Source organism: Pinus tabuliformis, chromosome 2_2 (genome assembly GCF_031772625.1).
Source record: "Pinus tabuliformis cultivar Carrire ecotype Pingquan chromosome 2_2, CPIR1, whole genome shotgun sequence".
NCBI lineage: Eukaryota > Viridiplantae > Streptophyta > Pinopsida > Pinales > Pinaceae > Pinus > Pinus tabuliformis.
The window spans coordinates 671,005,624-671,024,545 of NC_142300.1; the positions used below are offsets into that span (position 1 = coordinate 671,005,624).

General features: G+C 38.6%; 1 protein-coding gene across 1 annotated transcript; it reads left to right on the top strand.

The window, feature by feature from the left end:
- The first annotated feature begins 6,385 nt into the window (after window positions 1–6,385).
- On the top strand, window positions 6,386–9,243 carry LOC149194414 (uncharacterized). The gene is made up of 2 exons (XM_089407587.1): window positions 6,386–7,002; window positions 7,219–9,243. The coding sequence occupies exons 1-2, from the start codon at window positions 6,609–6,611 to the stop codon at window positions 9,210–9,212; spliced, it is 2,388 nt and encodes a 795-aa protein (XP_089263713.1). The 5' UTR covers window positions 6,386–6,608; the 3' UTR covers window positions 9,213–9,243.
- Window positions 9,244–18,922: the final 9,679 nt, after the last annotated feature.

Here is an 18,922-nt window from a genome sequence, read left to right on the forward strand (position 1 = left end):
TACCACATTGCATAAAGCAATGGGTCTGTACTTATCAGCAGTCAGGGCTGAATCCTATTTGGGGATCAGGGAAATGAAGGAGGTGTTGAGGGCTTTCAGAATAGTCTTGTTTCTTCTGGAGTCCTCCACAACATTTAGAATATCCTGTTTGACAATAGTCCAGCAGGCCTTAAAAAAATCTACATTGAAACCATCCGGTCCTAGAGCTTTGCCATTCTGCATATATTTAAGAACCTCATTGACTTCCTCTTCAGTTACTGGTTTATTCAGGTTAAAATTGTCCTCTCTAGACACCAGTTTAGGGATATGTCTTGTGATTTCCTTGATGCATTGCTCTCTATCTGAATTGTTTTCCTTAGTGATGCCTCTGAAATTCTGTACCAACACAGCTTCAATATTCTTATGAGAGGTCTGAAGCTCCCCATCCTCATTCAATATCGAAGAGATTATATTGTGAGCTCTATTAGCCATGGTGGATCTATGGAAAAATCTAGTATTACGTTCACCTTCTTTGAGCCATTGAACTCTAGACTTTTTCCTCCAAAATATTACCTCTTGTTTGCATAATTTCTCCCATTCTTGATGATGTTTGTCAGCTTGCTCACTTTTGACTTTATCAAAACCATCTGTGATCAGTTCCTGGTTGAGTTCTTGTAGTTTTGTTTCCACTGATTTTTTGTCCACAAAAATGTTACCAAAATCCTTCTTGTTCCATTCTTTGAGTCTGAGTTTAATGTGCTTTAGTATTTTATGTAGGAGCAACATATTTGTGCCCTGGATTTGCAAATCCTCGGACGACCATTTTTCAATGTTGCTGATGAAATCTGGGTGGGAGAGCCAGATATTCTCAAATCTGAAGGGTCTATTCCTGGGAGAATCGATCCCCTTGATTTCTAATTGAATCGGCCAGTGATCAGAGCCTCCAAAGGGGAGAACTCTAGCTGTTATTTCTCTATCTATGAGCATAAGCTCCTCTGAGATAAAAAATCTGTCTAACTTGGAGGCGACCTATGCCTCACCTCCTCTTTTTTTGTTCCAAGTAAAAAGGCCATTGTGCGTTTCTGAGTCAACCAGTTTCATATTATCTGTGAAGGTTTGGAATGCTAAGGAGTCTTTACTTAGCAATCTAGTACCTCCTTCTTTTTTTTTTTCTGAAAGAGATTTAATCATGTTAAAATCTCCTCCCATGACCCAAGGTATTCCTTCATGTTTGCTCCTAAGATCCACCAGGGAGTCTAGAAATCTGAGTTTCTCATCTATTCTTTGAGGACCATAAACATTTGTGACCAGGAAGGTATTTGAATCCCCCACTGGTTGAATAATTACCGATAAATAATTTCTTGATGCCTCTGCATCTATTATGCTAACTTTTTGGGGGTTCCAAAGAGTGAGAATGCCCCCCGCTGTGTTCTCTACTTTAACTTCTAAAAACTCAAATCTATTAAGCCATTTGCTATGGATTTGTTTTAATTTTTGAACGAATCATTTTGTTTCTTGGATGAAGATTATGTCTGTCGTTGCTAGTTTCATTCTATTACTAAGCATTCTTTGTTTTCTTTTACTACCTAGACCTATGATATTCCAAGATATGAACTTCATAATTAAAGATTTGTAAAGGAGTAACTGGTTAGGTCTTACATCTTACCCGAATCTATCATTAGCTTTCCACACTCCATCAAGAGCTCATTCTGCTTTTTCCTGCCCCTCTTCTTTCTTGGATTTCTAGTGGCTAATCTTGGAGTTGATTTCATAGTTTTCACACCTCTGTGCTCCTGCTTGTGAATGTTTTTTCCTTTATCCAACCCTCTTTCCTGAGTTTTCCATAAAAAAAACTGTTGTATTATGTTACATTCTTCTTGAGGCAATGAATCTATTCCTCCCTTGGTTCCCTGCATCAAGAATCCTTCCAGATCCAGGTTTTCCTTATCGATAATTTCCTGTAGTTCATGATCTTCTAGATCTATTTCACTCTGGGTCATTTCCTCTTCCATCTCCAGTTCTGTTTCATTCATCATCATCTCTTTCTGATAACCAATATCTTGTATTTGGTTGTTGTCTTCTTCTTCCTCTTTTTCATTAGGACCATCCTCCTGAGATTGGTTTCCTTATGTAGTTTCTTCATTCTCTTCCAGCACTTGAAACTTGTTCTGACTGACCTTCTACCCCTCATTATGTTGTTGCTTTGGCCCTTTTTTTCCTCCTTTTCCTCTACTTGCCACTTTATGAAAGCTTTCTGTGTCCTTCATTGTATTAGGTTTACTTTTGTTGTCTTCTTTACTGAGAGGGCAGTCTCTGAACAAATGTCCATGCTCATGGCATCTACGACATCTGAACGAGATATGCTCGTAGTCCACTGTCTGCACCCACTCCTCATCAAAAACTTCCAAGATAACTTCATCTGGAAGAGCTCCTGATAGATCCATTTCCACACATATCTTTGCAAAGGAGGTATATTTCCCTCTTCTTGTGGCTTCAGAAGCTTTGACAAAACGACCTAGTTTGTTGCCAATGGCAGCTAGCGATTCAGTTTGCCAATAATCAAGAGGTAGAGAATAGAGCCTTACCCACACTGGTACCGATGTGAAAGTCTCCCGCTCTAGAACAAATTTCATCATCCAAGGTCGCATATAGAGACTGACTGTTGCATAAAAGTAGGGTCCTCCTTCAAATACTCTGTCTTTATCTTCGATGTTTGAGAACACCACTGTGAAGAATCCCTTTGATCCAAGATGTAGGTCGATGCTTCCTTTGGGTTTCCAGTGATACTTGATCCACATCTATAAAGCTTTTTCAGTGGGCCATAGTCCCATGAATTTACAAATGATAGCGTAAGTCCCCATGAGTTCCCTGTGCGGCCGCAGAGCAGGATCATTTAATATTAATCTAGGAGTGATCTTTGCTTTTGGTCTGCAAGGTCCCTTTTGTTTTTTGTCTCTTGAACCCTGAATTTTGTCTTCTTCCCCCTTGTCCTTTGTGCTACTGTTTTCCTTGGTCTTGGTCCCATCTGTCTCCTTTTCATTATCCCTTTTCCTTTCATCCACAAAACCTTTGTTGTTCACCAGTGGTGTTTTACCTCTGCTAGCTACGACGTCCTTGTAGGAGGGAGTAGAGCTCCCTCCTCTGCCGCCCTCCATTAGAAACGACCTCTGCAACTTTCTATAACCCTAGCTGATCGCTCTTCGTTCCTTCCGCCTGTAAATTATATCTCAGGACAACGTATTTAGTGGTACTCTTTCAATCTCCTTCATAATTTGTTTATATATATCCCTATTAAGTGAGGAAGATAAATCACATAGTCATTTTCCATAGTTTGAAATGATATTAGTGGCTAATATTACTTGGTTTCTTAATAATGCATTCATGGTTTTCTAATTACTAGATGAAAATCTTTACCAAAATCTTAATACCTAACAATAAATTAGTATCAAAGTTTTAGTTGAAGTAATTTAAAAATTTTCACATATTTAAAAAAAAAAATAACTCATGGAGTGTAACTCAATTGACAATCACTTTGTTATGAAGTATTATGTAAAAGCATGAGATTCAAATTTCAAATTCCCACGAGTTAGGCCGACCAAAAAATAATAATTTTTATCTATCTATTTATTATATTTAGAATATGGTATGTATATTGTAATTGTTTTGAAATCAAATTATCTTTAATTTATTACTTTTATGTAATTTTTAATATAATTTTCAAATAAATATACATTAAATTAAATACTTAAAAATTAATAAAAAATATTCTAACTTTTCCAAATGCTAAATTTTAATTTTATAATTAATTAAAGAAATAATATAATTAGCATAGTCTATTTTTTTTCAAGGTGGTTCACCGAAACTGAGTGGCCGCTACATCCACGGGGAAATCCAGGTAGATCAACCCAAAGGGATCTACCGACCGGGGGAGAAATACCATACCACGTGGGTTCATATTGGGGGATATATATTGAGGAGAAAATGACAATATTTTGAGTATATATAAGGGGGTAAAGAGTTTTTATATTGGCAGGTATAAAAAAAGGAGCTCAAAGTTAATGAAAAAATATAAATGGGTATAAAAATGTTAATGAAAAATAGATACCTACAATATTTAGTGAAAGCAAGGGTTTTATAAATTGGAAAGGTGTATTGGGTTATATTGTCAGGGGAACAAATAATGTGATTTTTATAGGTATTTTCCAATATGTAGTCAAATTAGGGGTATTGTTTAGTACGCTATGAATACACTTGATATGACAAAGGTTCATTGAGTTAAGGGGAATAAATAATGTGATTTTTATAGGTATTTTCCAATATGTAGTCAAATTAGGGGTATTGTTTAGTATGCTATGAATACACTTGATATGACAGAGGTTCATTGAGTTAAGCCCCCGTGGATCTATGCGCTGGCCAAACTAGCAAGGCCTAACCCGAAGGGCGTCGAGGAGATTTGACTCCATAACCTCCCGATAGGCGAGGCACTTAGGAACAAGAACTCAACCAACTGAGCTATCCCTTGGGGCTAACATAGTCTAATTTTATATTTAATTAAAAATAATGAATGAAAAAAGAAAAATATAATACAAAAGAAAGAAATTGTTATAATTAAGTTTCATGGGGTTTGAAAAACTATTCAAAAATAAAAATATAATTATCTCCTATTTCATGTGGTTTGAACAACTATTCAAAAATAAAAAATATAATTATCCCCTATCCATTTATGGAATCTCTCTGCAAACTTCCCGAATTCAACGATATACAAGTTGTCTTTAATCTCTCTGCAAACTTCCCGAATTCAACGATATACAAGTTGTCTTTAATCGTATTCATATAAGCACAGATAGAAGGGACCAGAGAGAGGAATTGATGTCCGAGAAATCTTGCCAGGATAAGTTTTCGTGTTCTTCAGAGTTGGTTACCCCCACAAAATGAACAACCAAACAAATCATTGTCTTTATATAAGATATCGTGAATGATAAGTGAAATAACAACGTAGTATAGGCGCAAGACAATAGTAGTTTACAAGGTCGCAGACTTAGGGTGCACTATTAGAGTCAATTTTGCAGGTGTTAAATAATATTGTCTTAAATCGATATGGTTTTGTCTTAATTGTTCAGTGGCACTATTAGAGTCAATTTTGCAGGTGTTAAATAATATTGTCTTAAATTGATATGGTTTTGTCTTAATTGTTAACTGTCTTAAACGAGTTTCGTCTTAATTGTCATCGTCTTAAATATAAAATTTTGTCTTAAAATATTTTTCTATCAAATTGTTTTTGTTTAAATATAAAGTTTTGTCTTAAAATATTTTTGTTTCAAATTGTTTTTTAAAAATACCCTTTTTGTAGTAGTGTGTCATTAACATTAATTTTTTCAAATATTTTGGAATTAAATATTTTTGGTTTATTAAATTATGATAGGAAAAATGGTTTTTCCACTGTATTTTTCAATCTAATTTGTTTAGAATCTGATAGAAATTCATTGAATTCACAAGTTTGGCAGATAATTTTTTCACAATAAAAATGCACTAGAAATTTTTTATGGTGCTTAATCTGTATATGCAGTCAAAAAAACCAGTTTAAGGAATACCAATAAAGATTTAGCCATACATTACTTCACCCAATTCCAACCAAAAATTTAGCCATAAATTACTTCACCGAATTCCAACCAAAAATTTACTGAAAACGTAAAAAAAACACACTTAAAAACTATTAATTAATTAAACGTTGAAATGTTAATTTAATTTTTAATTAAAAATTAATGTATAAAATTGATGAGGGTTATTCAACTATTTGACTTAGGAATGGAGATATTGAGTTGCCACATTAATTCAGTTTTTAATTAAAAATTAATGTATAAAATTGATGAGCTTTATTCAACCATTTGAGTTAGGTATGTAGATTTTCAGTGGCCACATCCGTGAATTTGCTAAGAACTTGAAAGTCCAAGTATTTGAGTTAGGTATGTAGATTTTCAGTGGCCACATCCGTGAATTTGGTAAGAAGAAGTTGAAAGTCCAAGTACGTAGAGGAGAACAAACAAACTTCGTCAGGTTTCTCTCACCATGATGTCCACACTAACACTTTTCCAAGGATGATTTGTTTTCTTCTTTGAAGTTCAACGTCAAACCACCGGCGTGCCGTGTTGGCAGGGTTCTATTCAACTCACACCAGCCCTGGCAAACACATCCCCATTACAGTTTTTTTCCTGGTACCACCTTCACCTTTATTTCCGAGAGTCAATAAGGCCCTTTACTTTCTATGTGATTGCTCTACAGTTACCAGCCTACACGGCATCTTCTCATATTTGCCAGCCGACGACTTGAATCTTCTCATTTTTCTTCGGAGCATAATTTTGTTCAAGATTTTTAAGAGCAGTTTTGGAAACTATATCTTTCACTAAAAAAACTTGTGAAACTAAACCTCCCCACGTTAGACACATTCTTAAAACTCTCCACAACCTTATTATTAGTCTACCATTCCCGGATTACACGGCATCTCCTCATTTTTCCACACACGACCTTCTAGGAGAGATGCACTGTGGCTGTATTCTATATATAGCACGAAGAACTGAACGCATGCAGAACTCACAAGCTTCAAAGATATTCAAGTTGGTCAAGGAGAAATCATGGATAAAGTTGTTACCATGTTGTTATGGTTTGTATTTGTATCGAAAACCGCAACAGCAGCTGTTAGTTACTCAAGGAAAGAACACTTGTATCTCTATGGCAATATGGGTGGGTTAACCTCTCTTCACCGAGATGATTCTCATAATTTTGTTATGAATGGGCGCAATACGCTGGAGGAAGCTCACCAATCTGCGTCATCCATGGAGGAGCGTGATAAAAGAGACCTAGAGGCTCTTTTGTCATTCAGAAAGGCCATTACATCAGACCCATTTGGATCGCTGTCCAACTGGACGGTTGATAACTCGGAGAACGTGTGTCTGTGGAATGGAATTTGGTGCAGAAGACGCACTAAAAGAATTGTTGCCATAATGCTGTCCGGGTTACGATTAAAAGGTACGCTATCGCCATCTCTTGGCGATCTCTCCTTATTGCGCATTTTGGATCTTTCTTTTAATAGCTTGACAGGCAGAATTCCATCCCAGTTTGGGCATCTTAAAGCACTGAGAAAACTCGACCTCAGCACTAATATTCTCTCAGCTTCTATTCCAAAAGAACTGTTTAATTGCACACGTCTTATATCGATCAGTCTTACAGAAAATGGTTTGACAGGGATCATACCAACAGAAATTGGTCATCTAGCAAAGCTGGAATATATAGACCTGTCCAGGAATCACCTGAATGGAAGTATTCCAACTTCATTGAGCAACTGCACGACTCTGCAAGAATTATCGATTGGAAGGAACATTCTCAGCGGTCCAATTCCTTCGATTCTGGGCTCAATTAGGAGTCTATCTCATCTTGGCTTTGAGTTCAACCCACTTGGTGGTCACATCCCTTCAACCCTAGGGAATTGTAGTGAACTATCGTACATCGATTTTTCTGGCAACAGCTTAAGTGGAAGAATTCCAGGTGAATTGGGATTGCTGCAAAAGTTGGAGTGGATGTTTCTGGACATCAACGAATTGGAGAATTCCATTCCTCCATCTCTGGGAAATTGCTCTTCTATTCAGCTTTTATCTTTGGGGAACAATAGGTTGTCAGGCAACATACCACCTCAATTGGGAAATTTAAGACAGCTTGTTACACTTTGGATTTATGCGTGTGAGATTTCTGGTTCCATCCCTCCAGAAATAGGAAACTGCAGCAACCTTCAATGGTTGGATTTATCAAATAACACAATTCAGGGCTCCTTGCCCATGAGTATATTTCAGCTTTCTCTCTCTTTTTTATTTATGGGTTCAAATGAACTTACAGGGAGCATTCCTGAAGCAATTGGCAATTTAAGTCAATTGACGAACCTGCAGCTCAGTAAAAATAGGCTCACTGGTGATATCCCTGAAGCAATTTTCAGTTTAAATCAGTTGAGCAGCATAGATCTCGGTGAAAATAAGCTTACAGGTAACATCCCCAAAACCATTATAAGATTCAGCAAGGTTGAAGAGCTTTCCCTTAATAACAACGAGCTCACAGGTACAATTCCTCAAAGTATTAGCAGTTTGCTTTCACTTCGGGTCATAGATTTATCAGAAAATAACCTGGAGGGAGTGATTCCTAAGGGTATTGGCAATTGCATTGCTTTGCAGAGGTTGAAGGTATCTCAAAATGCACTTAGTGGAGATATTGACAAGATACAGTTTCCATCTTCTTTGTATATTTTTAGTGCTCATTCTAATAATCTATCTGGTTCTCTATCAGCGTCTTTTGCAAGTTGTACCAAACTTCAATTGTTAGATTTAAGAGAGAATGAATTAACAGGAGAGCTACCAGAGTACATGGCATTTTTTCAAGACTTGAGAGTTCTCAGTATGAGTTACAATAGTCTGCATGGCAGCATCCCTCAATGGATTACAAATCTTTCCAAATTACAGGTTTTGGATTTATCTAACAATAGACTTAGCGGAAGGATACCACATAATCTTGAGAAACTAAAAGGTTTTAAAGTTAATGCATCTTCGCAACTTAGTGTTGATACACTTTATGAAGATCTCAAGATTGACATCAAAGGAAATGATTATACTCTAACATATGTGTTGTCAACAAATACAATACTTGATTTGTCAAGTAATAATCTCACAGGGGAAATACCAGTGAGTATGGGAAATTTAAGTAGCTTGAGGTTGTTGAATTTATCTTGGAATGAATTGGAAGGGCACATACCTCCCTCTCTTAGTGAAGTATCTACTTTAGAACAACTAGACCTGTCCAAAAATCATTTGAGTGGACATATTCCTCAAGAGCTTTCTAAGTTATTTGAGTTGGCAGTATTAAATGTTTCATATAACAGTCTATGTGGAAAAATCCCAATAGGAACACAATTCACAACATTTGATGAAACTTCATTTGAGAAGAATAAGTGCTTATGTGGGTATCCTTTGCCTACATGCAAGCAACCGAAAGTGAGAGCCACTAGCAAGGAGAATCATGTTAAAATGAAATGGTTGAACAGTGTGAACAAGCATGTATCATTAATTGCAGTGGGAATGGGATTAGGGATTGGAGTTGGAGGAGTAGTAAGTATAATCATCCTATGGAAAAATGGTAGGCTTTGTGTAATGCCTCTTACCAGAAGACCCTTTTATGGAGTGTATCGTTTTCCAACTTAGAAAATACATGTACAAATATTAATCTTTCTGTATATTATTCAAAATAATGGTGGTCCATAAAGATCTCCAAATTGTTAATTGCTCAATGTTATATAAAGTTTCCAAATTATGAACTCTTATTACAATATAGCAAAATTATGATTTAAAGATGGTACAGTGCATTATTTTATTTTTCATACATAATGTTGACTCAATAGTGACTCATTAATATTATATTTTTTATTATAAAGATATTTATTAACATTTATATTTTCAAGATATTTATTTCTATTTATATTTTATATTTAGGGTCAAGACAACGTCATTTGATTTCATTTATGTCAACTAAATCTCATCCAAGAAAAAATTTCAAATATCAATAGATATCTACTATGTAGATGTATTGATTGTAATAGCCCCTACTATGCCATGCATCCAGAACCTATTTTGCCATCTTTATCAAAACCTTGGCTTTCACGTTACACTCATCTACGTCTTTTAGCGTTTTCCAGTCGCGCACGGCATCTCTCGGGCCGCCTCCACGACCACCGCCCAAGACGAACCCGAGTCAATACGTCTCTTCAAGTCTCTATCTCCCGCTCCATACGCACATTTCTCATCTCCCGCTCCATATGTACATTTCTGTCTTTACTGCTGTGGAGTCACTACGTCTCTTCTAGGCTCTATCTCCCGCTCCATACGCACATTTCTTATCTCCGGCTACATATGTACATTTCTGTTTTTACTGCTGTCGAGTCAATACGTCTCTTCCATGCTGTGGAGTCACTACGTCTCTTCTAGGCTCTATCTCCCGCTCCATACGCACATTTCTTATCTCCCGCTACATATGTACATTTCTGTTTTTACTGCTGCCGAGTCAATACGTCTCTTCCAGTCTCTATCTCCTGCTCCATACGCACATTTCTCATCCCCTGCTCCATATGTACATTTCTGTCTTTACTGCTGTCGAGTCAATACGTCTCTTCAAGTCTCTATCTCCCGCTCCATACGCACATTTCTCATCTCCCGCTCCATATGTACATATGTGTGTTTACTGCTATCGAGTCAATAAGTCTTTTCAAGTCTCTATCTCTCCCGCTCCATACGCACATTTCTCATCTCCCGCTCCATATGTACATTTCTGTCTTTACTGCTGTCGAGTCAATACGTCTCTTCAAGTGTCTATCTCCCGCTCCATACGCACATTTCTCATCTCCCGCTCCATATGTACATTTCTGTCTTTACTGCTATCGAGTCAATAAGTCTCTTCAAGTCTATCTCTCCTGCTCTATACCCACATTTCTCATCTCCCGCTCCATATGTACATTTCTGTCTTTACTGCCGTCGAGTCAATAAGTCTCTCTCTCCCGCTCCATGCGCACATTTCTCATCTCCCCCTCTGTATGTACATTTCTGTCTTTACTGCTGTCTTTCGTTGTAGCAGTTCTCCCCGTCTTTACTGCTATCGAGTCAATACGTCTCTTCAAGTCTATCTCTCCCGCTCTATACCCACATTTCTCATCTCCCGCTCCATATGTACATTTCTGTCTTTACTGCCGTCTAGTTAATAAGTCTCTTCAGGTGTCTATCTCCGGCTCCATGCGCACATTTCTCATCTCCCCCTCTGTATGTACATTTCTGTTTTTACTGCTGTCTTTCGTTGTAGCAGTTCTCCCTTTCCTTTTTAAATACGTGCACAGCGAAGATTTACGTGAACATCCACTACCTAAACCAAGTTCAATAAAAGATTTACGTTGCTTTCAGCTGCACCTTTTAGCGTTTCCCTCTCGTGCCGCCTCCACGACCGCCCCTGAGACGACGGCGAGTCAATATGGCCGCCTCTCTATCTCCTGCTCCAAACGCCCATTTCTATCTTTACTGCCGTCTTCGCTGTAACAATATATTCACTCAATGAAATATAATGGAATTTAATTGGTTTTGAAATACAAAGTTTCTTCCCTACAAAAGTCATTCATTGAATTCGCCCATTTATCTTTTCTATGGTGCCTTTCATTTTTTCAACTAACCCACGGTATCTCTGGAGGCCTCTCCCAGATCACCGCCCAAGCTTTCTATCTCTGCTTCATAATATGAGGCTCCTCTCTTTATATATACGTATATAGCTCGCAACACAGCTCACTGGTGGACGTAGTTTTGAGTTTCGAATAGAGGAAAATGGATCACAAGGGCGTTGTTCCGCTCATGCTCGGGTGCTTCGTCATCATCGTGGCCACTGTGATTCCATGTGCAGCAGCCATTAATTACTCACTCTCGAAGCTAAATTCCCCTACCCCTACTTATGGGGGAGCTCACGTCTCTGGCTATCACGCTACTGGTGAATCTGTTTTGAATGGGCTTATTAGGTTAGAGAATAGTGTAAGATTTTTGAGATATACAGATCGCAGCTTGTAAGAGAAGGAAGGAAGCCACCAAGAATTGAGAAAAGAATAAAAATTGATTCTACAATATTAGTTTTAGAATAAATACATAAAAGCAACTAAGTTAACCTTAGTAGTTGTACATGCAATAACTAAAGCTAACTAAAGCTAAGTGTGCTTTATCTTATGTTAATGTGTACATGTGCCACATGCAAGCAATAAGTTAACTGGAGCTAATCTAGGTGCATGTACACCAACACAGCTAGTCTAAGTGCATGTACACCAACACCCCCCCTTAAGCATAACTTAGGTGAGTGTGATGCAAAATGAATGAGTCCCGGCAACACGGCCATTTTAGGTACCCATATACAATGCATAAAAAGGAGGAAAGAGGGAAAACCCAGTGGGAAGAAAACCCCCCTTCAAAATATAATGCAAAAGTAGAGAAAAGAAACCACTTCCCGTTCGACAACATTGTATCGTCTGCGCGGCTTCATGAGGCATCCCATGATTTCGCTGGCGATGGACTAACGCCTGTTCGAATAGATGTAAGATTTTCGCCATGATTGCTGTAACTGTCCATTCCCGAACAGATATTGAGAAGACTAGACCTTCCCATGCAACTTCCTTCAGTAGCTGCAGTGATCATGGGATTTACCCCACCCATGCCTAGAAAATCCCTTGTTAATCCATCACTGCCATCTTCTGTTCGCGCGTTGAGATTTCTCATGGTTGCCGAGATTAATGGATGGGTTCCTTGCATAACTGATTGTTGTGGGCTGCGTCGAATGGTTCCGATATTTTCCCCAAATGTGGAGTGGTGAATGGTGTTGAAGTCTCTTTCATATAAGGATCCCATAAACCCTTCAGACAAAGAGCTTATCACCTGTTGAAGGGCCGCATTTTCAGAAAATTTGGTGTTTCCCGCGATGAATGATTTGCTCTGTGCGGTAACATCCGGATGACCTTTCAATAGAGCGTGAGAGTGAACAAAACTTGATGCCATCCCTGACATTTGATCTTCTCGTTGCTTTTCTTGTGATGATCCTTGCCAGCATAATCCTAACCCAAAAGGGGTTGAATCTGAACCACACCCTCTTAGCAATCATGAACTACTGACCGTTGCACCCATTTGCGTTGCTTTCTGAAGCAAAGCCGTAGTTGACATTTGAGCAGTGCCAATGCTACTGTTGCTATGTTGGGCATACAAGTAAGGCAGGCTGGGAAGGCTGTCAATTTTATTGCCATTGGTGTTTCCTGATGAACTGCTTGTCAACCCAGCGGATCCTCGATCGGTCCAGTCTGTGCCCCTTGGTCCAAAATCCGTAGCGCCAGTCACAGAACTTCGCTCTATATTTCCAGAAGAACTCATAGCTTGGGCCTGACCAGATCCTGTTGCGAAAAGCATGGAATAAAGGTTGTCGCTCCCGGTATTTAACGATGTCAATGGCAACAAGCCAGACAAAGGTTTCTGTCCTTGAGAGTAATCATATTTCGACGGAGGCGGCATAACATAAAGCATGCTTTTCGGCGACTGTGCATCAAGAATAACTTGGCCATTTGATGCTTTCTTGGTCCGGTAAACCCACTTGCATCTCACAAGTTTGCGATTTGAAGGTAACGGAACCAAATCCCAAGTCTGGTTCTCAATGAGAGAGTTATATTCCTCATCCATGGTGGCTTCCCATTCAGGATGCCCATTTGCTTCTGCATAAGTTTGTGGATCAGATCCATGCATCATATAAGCATGCATGGGCATGGATGGCTCCATAGCTAAGAGTGCATGTGGATCTTCCTCAAATAGAGGGATAGAGGCAGGATCATCAAGGATATCACTCATGCTGCGCCATTTTTGTGTTGAAGGTGGTCGAGAATCTTCCGAACTACATGCAGAAGTATGATCTCGATGTTCAACAACTGGTGGTCTAACAGGGGTCACAGGAAAAGACTCATCTTCATCAGAATGCTGGTCTGAAGTTTCATCTGCATACTCATTAATGAGTGGTGATGAAAATTTGGTAACAAGTTCATCTACTGGTGCATGCGAAATATCTACGTCAAACTTTACACTCCTTTCAATAAAGAGCTCTTCAGTGTGGATATCAAGCAATCTGTACCCTTTGACTTCATCAGAATATCCAACAAACATGCATGCTTTGCTTTGAGGCTCCAAAGCCTTTCTCTTCTCTGGAGGAATGCGGGCCCATGCTCGAGATCCAAAAATGCGGAAATGACTAACTTCAGGTTGCATGTCAGTCCAAGCCTCAAAAGGTGTTTTTCCAGTAACAGATTTATGAGGAGATCTATTCTGGATGTATGAGGCACAATTAATAGCTTCGGCCCACAATTTCGACGGAAGAGTTCTTGCATGCAACATGCAATTAGCCATCTCTTTCAAAGATCGATTTTTCCTTTCAGCCACGCCATTTTGCTGTGGAGTGTAAGGAACTGTATGCTGCAACTGTATGCCTGCTTCATCACAAAGATTCTTGATATCTTTGTTGACATATTCCGTCCCATTGTCTGTGCGGAGTATTTTGATGCGTTTTGCAGACTGATTTTCCGCATGCGCTTTGAAAATATTTAGATGTTGAAAAAATTCAGACTTGAGTTTCAAGAAGTAAACCCAAGTGAATCTTGTGTAATCATCTATAAATGACAACACACATCTTGCTTTGCTCATTGAAAGCACCGGAAATGGACCCATGAGATCACTGTGTACAAGTTCCAAAGGTGAAGAGGCTCTCCATGCATGCCCCTTCTCGAATTTTTCTTGTGGATGCTTTCCAAGAGCACATCCATTACAAACACCATCTGAAAATTCAATGGTTGGCAATCCTTTGACCATCCCTTGCTTACTAAGCTGTTGCATATATCTGAAATTCAAGTGCCCAAATCTCTCGTGCCAAATCCTACTTTCTTCATTTGCATGCGTAAGTAGCAAAATAGAATCTGATTGAGGAACAAAATCAGAAAATGTATACAGACGAGATTGATCATTTACCTTGCCAGATGAAATCTTCAAATTGGTTTGCATGTCATAAATGCTCACGGAATGTCGGGTAAATTCCACTTTCCTTCCGCTGCCTGTGTGTGTCATCTGATACACTGGGAGAAGATTCATAGAAAGCCTTGGAATATGCAAGACATTTTCAAAACTTCCATCTTCGAATTGCACTCTTCCTTGTCCAGTTGCTGCAACTGCAGAATTATCCCCCATGAGAATGGGAGGACCTGAGTATGCATGTAGTGAAGAAAAGGATTCCTTTGAAGAAGCCATATGATGTGAAGCTCCTGAATCGATGATCCATTCTTGTGGTGCGGAATGAAGAGCAATCAAAGCATGCCCGTTACCTCTTGGATCTGGTGCTTTTTCTCCAGACTTCTTCTTAGCATTCTCAGGAATGTGGTCTCCAAGATTGTGTTGCTGGAGTGTCTGCGCCATAAGATCTATAGTCTTCTTCATGCATGCAGATTCATGATGAAAACCACAGTGGCAATAATTGCACATTGATTGCCCTTTCGTTCCTTTCCTTTCCTTTGAGCCAGATGATCCATCAGGGGGTTTGGGATGTCCTCCCTTTCATGGATCAGGATCCTTCTTCCCTTTTTCTTTCTGATGGTCTTTGGAATTTGCCTTTCCTTTTGCATGCACAGTAAGTGCATGCGCTTTGGAATTTTTAAGTGTGCCCATTTTGATGAGCTTATCTTGCTCATGCATTAAAGACTGAATAAAAGAATCCAGTGAGGGCATCTTCCAATCTGCACCAGTTGCAGATCTGACTGTGTGGAATGTAGAGACGAATACTGCATACTCTGGACCAAGTTTTGATAAAATGGAAAGAATCAACTGATTTTCTTGCTTGGATTTGTCGATCCTGCATCCTTTCAGCTGAACCAACAAGGCTTTATACCTTGTGAAAAAATCTTGAATGTTCTCAAAGTTTCTCGGATCTAATGAGTTTAACTCATTTTCGAGAATGTGACCTTGCATTTCATCCTGTTTTCCAAACAATCCTTCCAATTTTTTCCATACTTCATTTGGAGTTGAACATGATTCAACATGAAATAGCAGTTCCGGAGAAATAGATAAACATAGGATGCCGAAGGCCTCATCCATGCGATTAAATATCTTGTTTTCTCCATTGCCGATGTTGGTTCAACTTCCGTTTCCATGGTTATTCGAAATAAGCCTCTACTTCTGAGATGAAGTTGAATCTTTGGCTTCCATTCGAAATAATTATATGGAGTGAGAATTGCCGATTGTGGAAACTCCAATTTAGACTGCATTCTTTGTTGTTGCTTCAATCTTCTGAACCTGCAAATAAAATTGCTTGTGCACTGATTACAGATCCCTGTGCTCTGATACCATGTAAGATTTTTGAGATACACAGATCTAGATCTGCAAAACAATAAACAAGCTTGCAAGAGAAGGAAGGAAGCGAGTAAGAATTGAGAAAAGAATAAAAATTGATTCTACAATATTAGTTTTAGAATAAATACATAAAAGCAACTAAGTTAAGCTTAGTTGTACATGCAATAACTAAAGCTAACTAAAGCTAAGTGTGCTTTATCTTATGTTAATGTGTACATGTGCCACATGCAAGCAATAAGTTAACTGGAGCTAATCTAGGTGCATGTACACCAACACAGCTAGTCTAAGCGCATGTACACCAACAAATAGCCACGAATCATCCATGGATCCTCACGAGAGAAATGATGTGGAAGCTCTTCTATCCTTCAAAAGCCTTATCAAATCAGATCCATGTGGACGGCTGTCTAACTGGACGGCTGACATCTCAAAGGGGGTATGTTCTTGGTATGGTATTACGTGTAGGCCACACACCAGAACAGTGGTGGCCATAATCCTTCCGGCTCCCGTAGATGATGATGGATATCCACGTTATGAATTGCAATTAGGAGGTACTATTTCGCCATCTCTTGGCAACCTTCCCTTGTTACAGACGTTGAATCTTTTTAATAATAATTTCACAGGATGAATTCCGCCTGAATTCAGACAGCTTAAATCGCTGGAAATACTTGACCTCAGCCGTTATTTAGCAGGAGGATCGATTCCAAAAGCATTGTGCAATTGCACACGCCTTAAATGCATCGATCTTTCATATAACCGTTTAACAGGGGAAATACCAACAGAGTTTGGTCGTCTTGCCGAATTGGAACAGCTAGATTTGTACTGGAATATTCGTCTGGGTGGAAGTATTCCAAATTCTCTGCGCAACTGCACCTCTCTCCGAAAATTGTCGCTAGGAGGGAACAATTTCAGTGGTCCAATAATCCCTTTCATGTCGGGTTCGATGTTGACCCTATCTCATGTTGACCTCTCAATCAACCATTTCAATGGTCAAGTCCCTTCCTTTTTCGGTTCTATGAAAAGGCTAGCTTATCTTGAACTCTCATGGAACAATTTCAAGGGTATCATCCCTCCAACTCAGGGCAATTGCACTGAGTTAATGCATCTTGGGTTGTGTCGGAATGATTTAAGCGGGAGTGTACCACCGGAATTAGGTTTGTTGCAGAAATTACAATTCCTCGATTTCTCTATTAACAATTTGAGTGGGAGAATACCACCGGCACTGGGATTGTTACAAAAGTTAGAGTCACTTGACCTCTCTGATAACAAATTGAGTGGGAGAATACCACCTACACTGGGATTGTTACAGAAGTTAGAGTCACTTTACCTCTCTGATAACAAATTGGAATACAGTATCCCTGTATCTCTGGGAAATTGTTCTTCCCTTGAGCAATTAAGTTTGGCATATAATCAACTGTCTGGGAGCTTACCATATCAGTTGGCTAATTTGAGCAAGCTTTTGAGCATATCTGTTGATGAAAATATGCTCAGCGACAACATACTTGAAGCTATTACAAATTTGAGCAAGCTTGGTTTTCTTTCCTTGGCTGATAACACTTTCACAGGTACAATTCCCAAAGGCATAGTAAATATGCAATTTTTCAGGGAAATTTATTTGAGTTCGAACAATTTAAGTGGATGCGTCCCACAGAGCATTGGTAAGTTAAAATATCTCAATGTTCTGGACATACATGATAACAATATTTCAGGGGGTATTCCAGATAGTGTCAGCAATTTGGATTCACTCGCGATTTTGGATTTATCCAATAATAGTATTGAAGGACCAATCCCTGAGGCTTTCAGCAATTGTACTTCTCTAATATTTTTCTCTGGTTACTCTAATAATTTCTCTAGGAATTTGTCTAAATGTTTTACCAATTGTACCCACATTCAGGTGCTTGATTTGAGTATGAATAGATTGACAGGGGAACTACCAAGTTACCTGACATTCTTTGAATGTGCTTGATTTGAGTATGAATAGATTGACAGGGGAACTACCAAGTTACCTGACATTCTTTTTTGACTTGAGTGTTTTAAACGTTGGTTATAATAATTTCAGTGGTGATATTCCTAAATGGATTACAAATTTCACAAAGTTGCAATGGTTGGATTTATCCAACAATAAATTCTGTGGAAGGATACCGTTAGATCTTGAGAGACTTCAAGGATTTGTACTCAATATATCTTCTGAAGGGGAAAGCTTAGATGGCTAATATTATCAGCCACTTTCAAAGAGCACAACCTATCAATCTATATCAATTGATCAAATGGAAGGCACTGAACATATTAAACTCTCAGAGCTAATACCTACCAACACTTTCTTTGATTTGTCTAACAATAATCTTGTAGGGGAAATACCTCAAGGATAGGAAGTATGAATATTTTGCAATGGTTGAATTTATCTGGAAACCAATTAGAAGGAGAAATATCCAAATCTCTTAGTAACATATCTACTTTAGAGGTGTTGGACTTGGCAAAAAATAAATTAACAGGGCCAATTCCCCATGAACTCTCTAAGTTACATTGGTTGCGCAAATTAGATGTTTCATCTAACTACCTTTGTGGGCCAATTCCAACAAGGACACAATTTTCAACATTTGATGCAGCGTCATTTCAAAGGAATAAATTCTTGTGGGGGTGTCCTTTAAGTCGATGTCACAATCAAAAGGCAGAACCTATTGGACAAGATAATGGTACTAGTGACAATAGCCATGTTAAAATGAAATGACTAAGCCATGTAAATGAAAAGATATCATTGCTAGCATTGGGGATGGGAATAGGGATTGGATTTGGGGTTGTAGTTGTTATATTCATAGTGTGGGATGGGGCTAGGACTTGGATACTAGTTCTCCCCCCTAAAAAACCTCGAGCCTTTTATGGATTGTATAGGCTTCCTGCATAAGAGGACATTGTATTTTATTACACAAAAGTATAAATAAATGAATCTTCTACTTTGTGTTTTGTGATATTTGTACCATAAG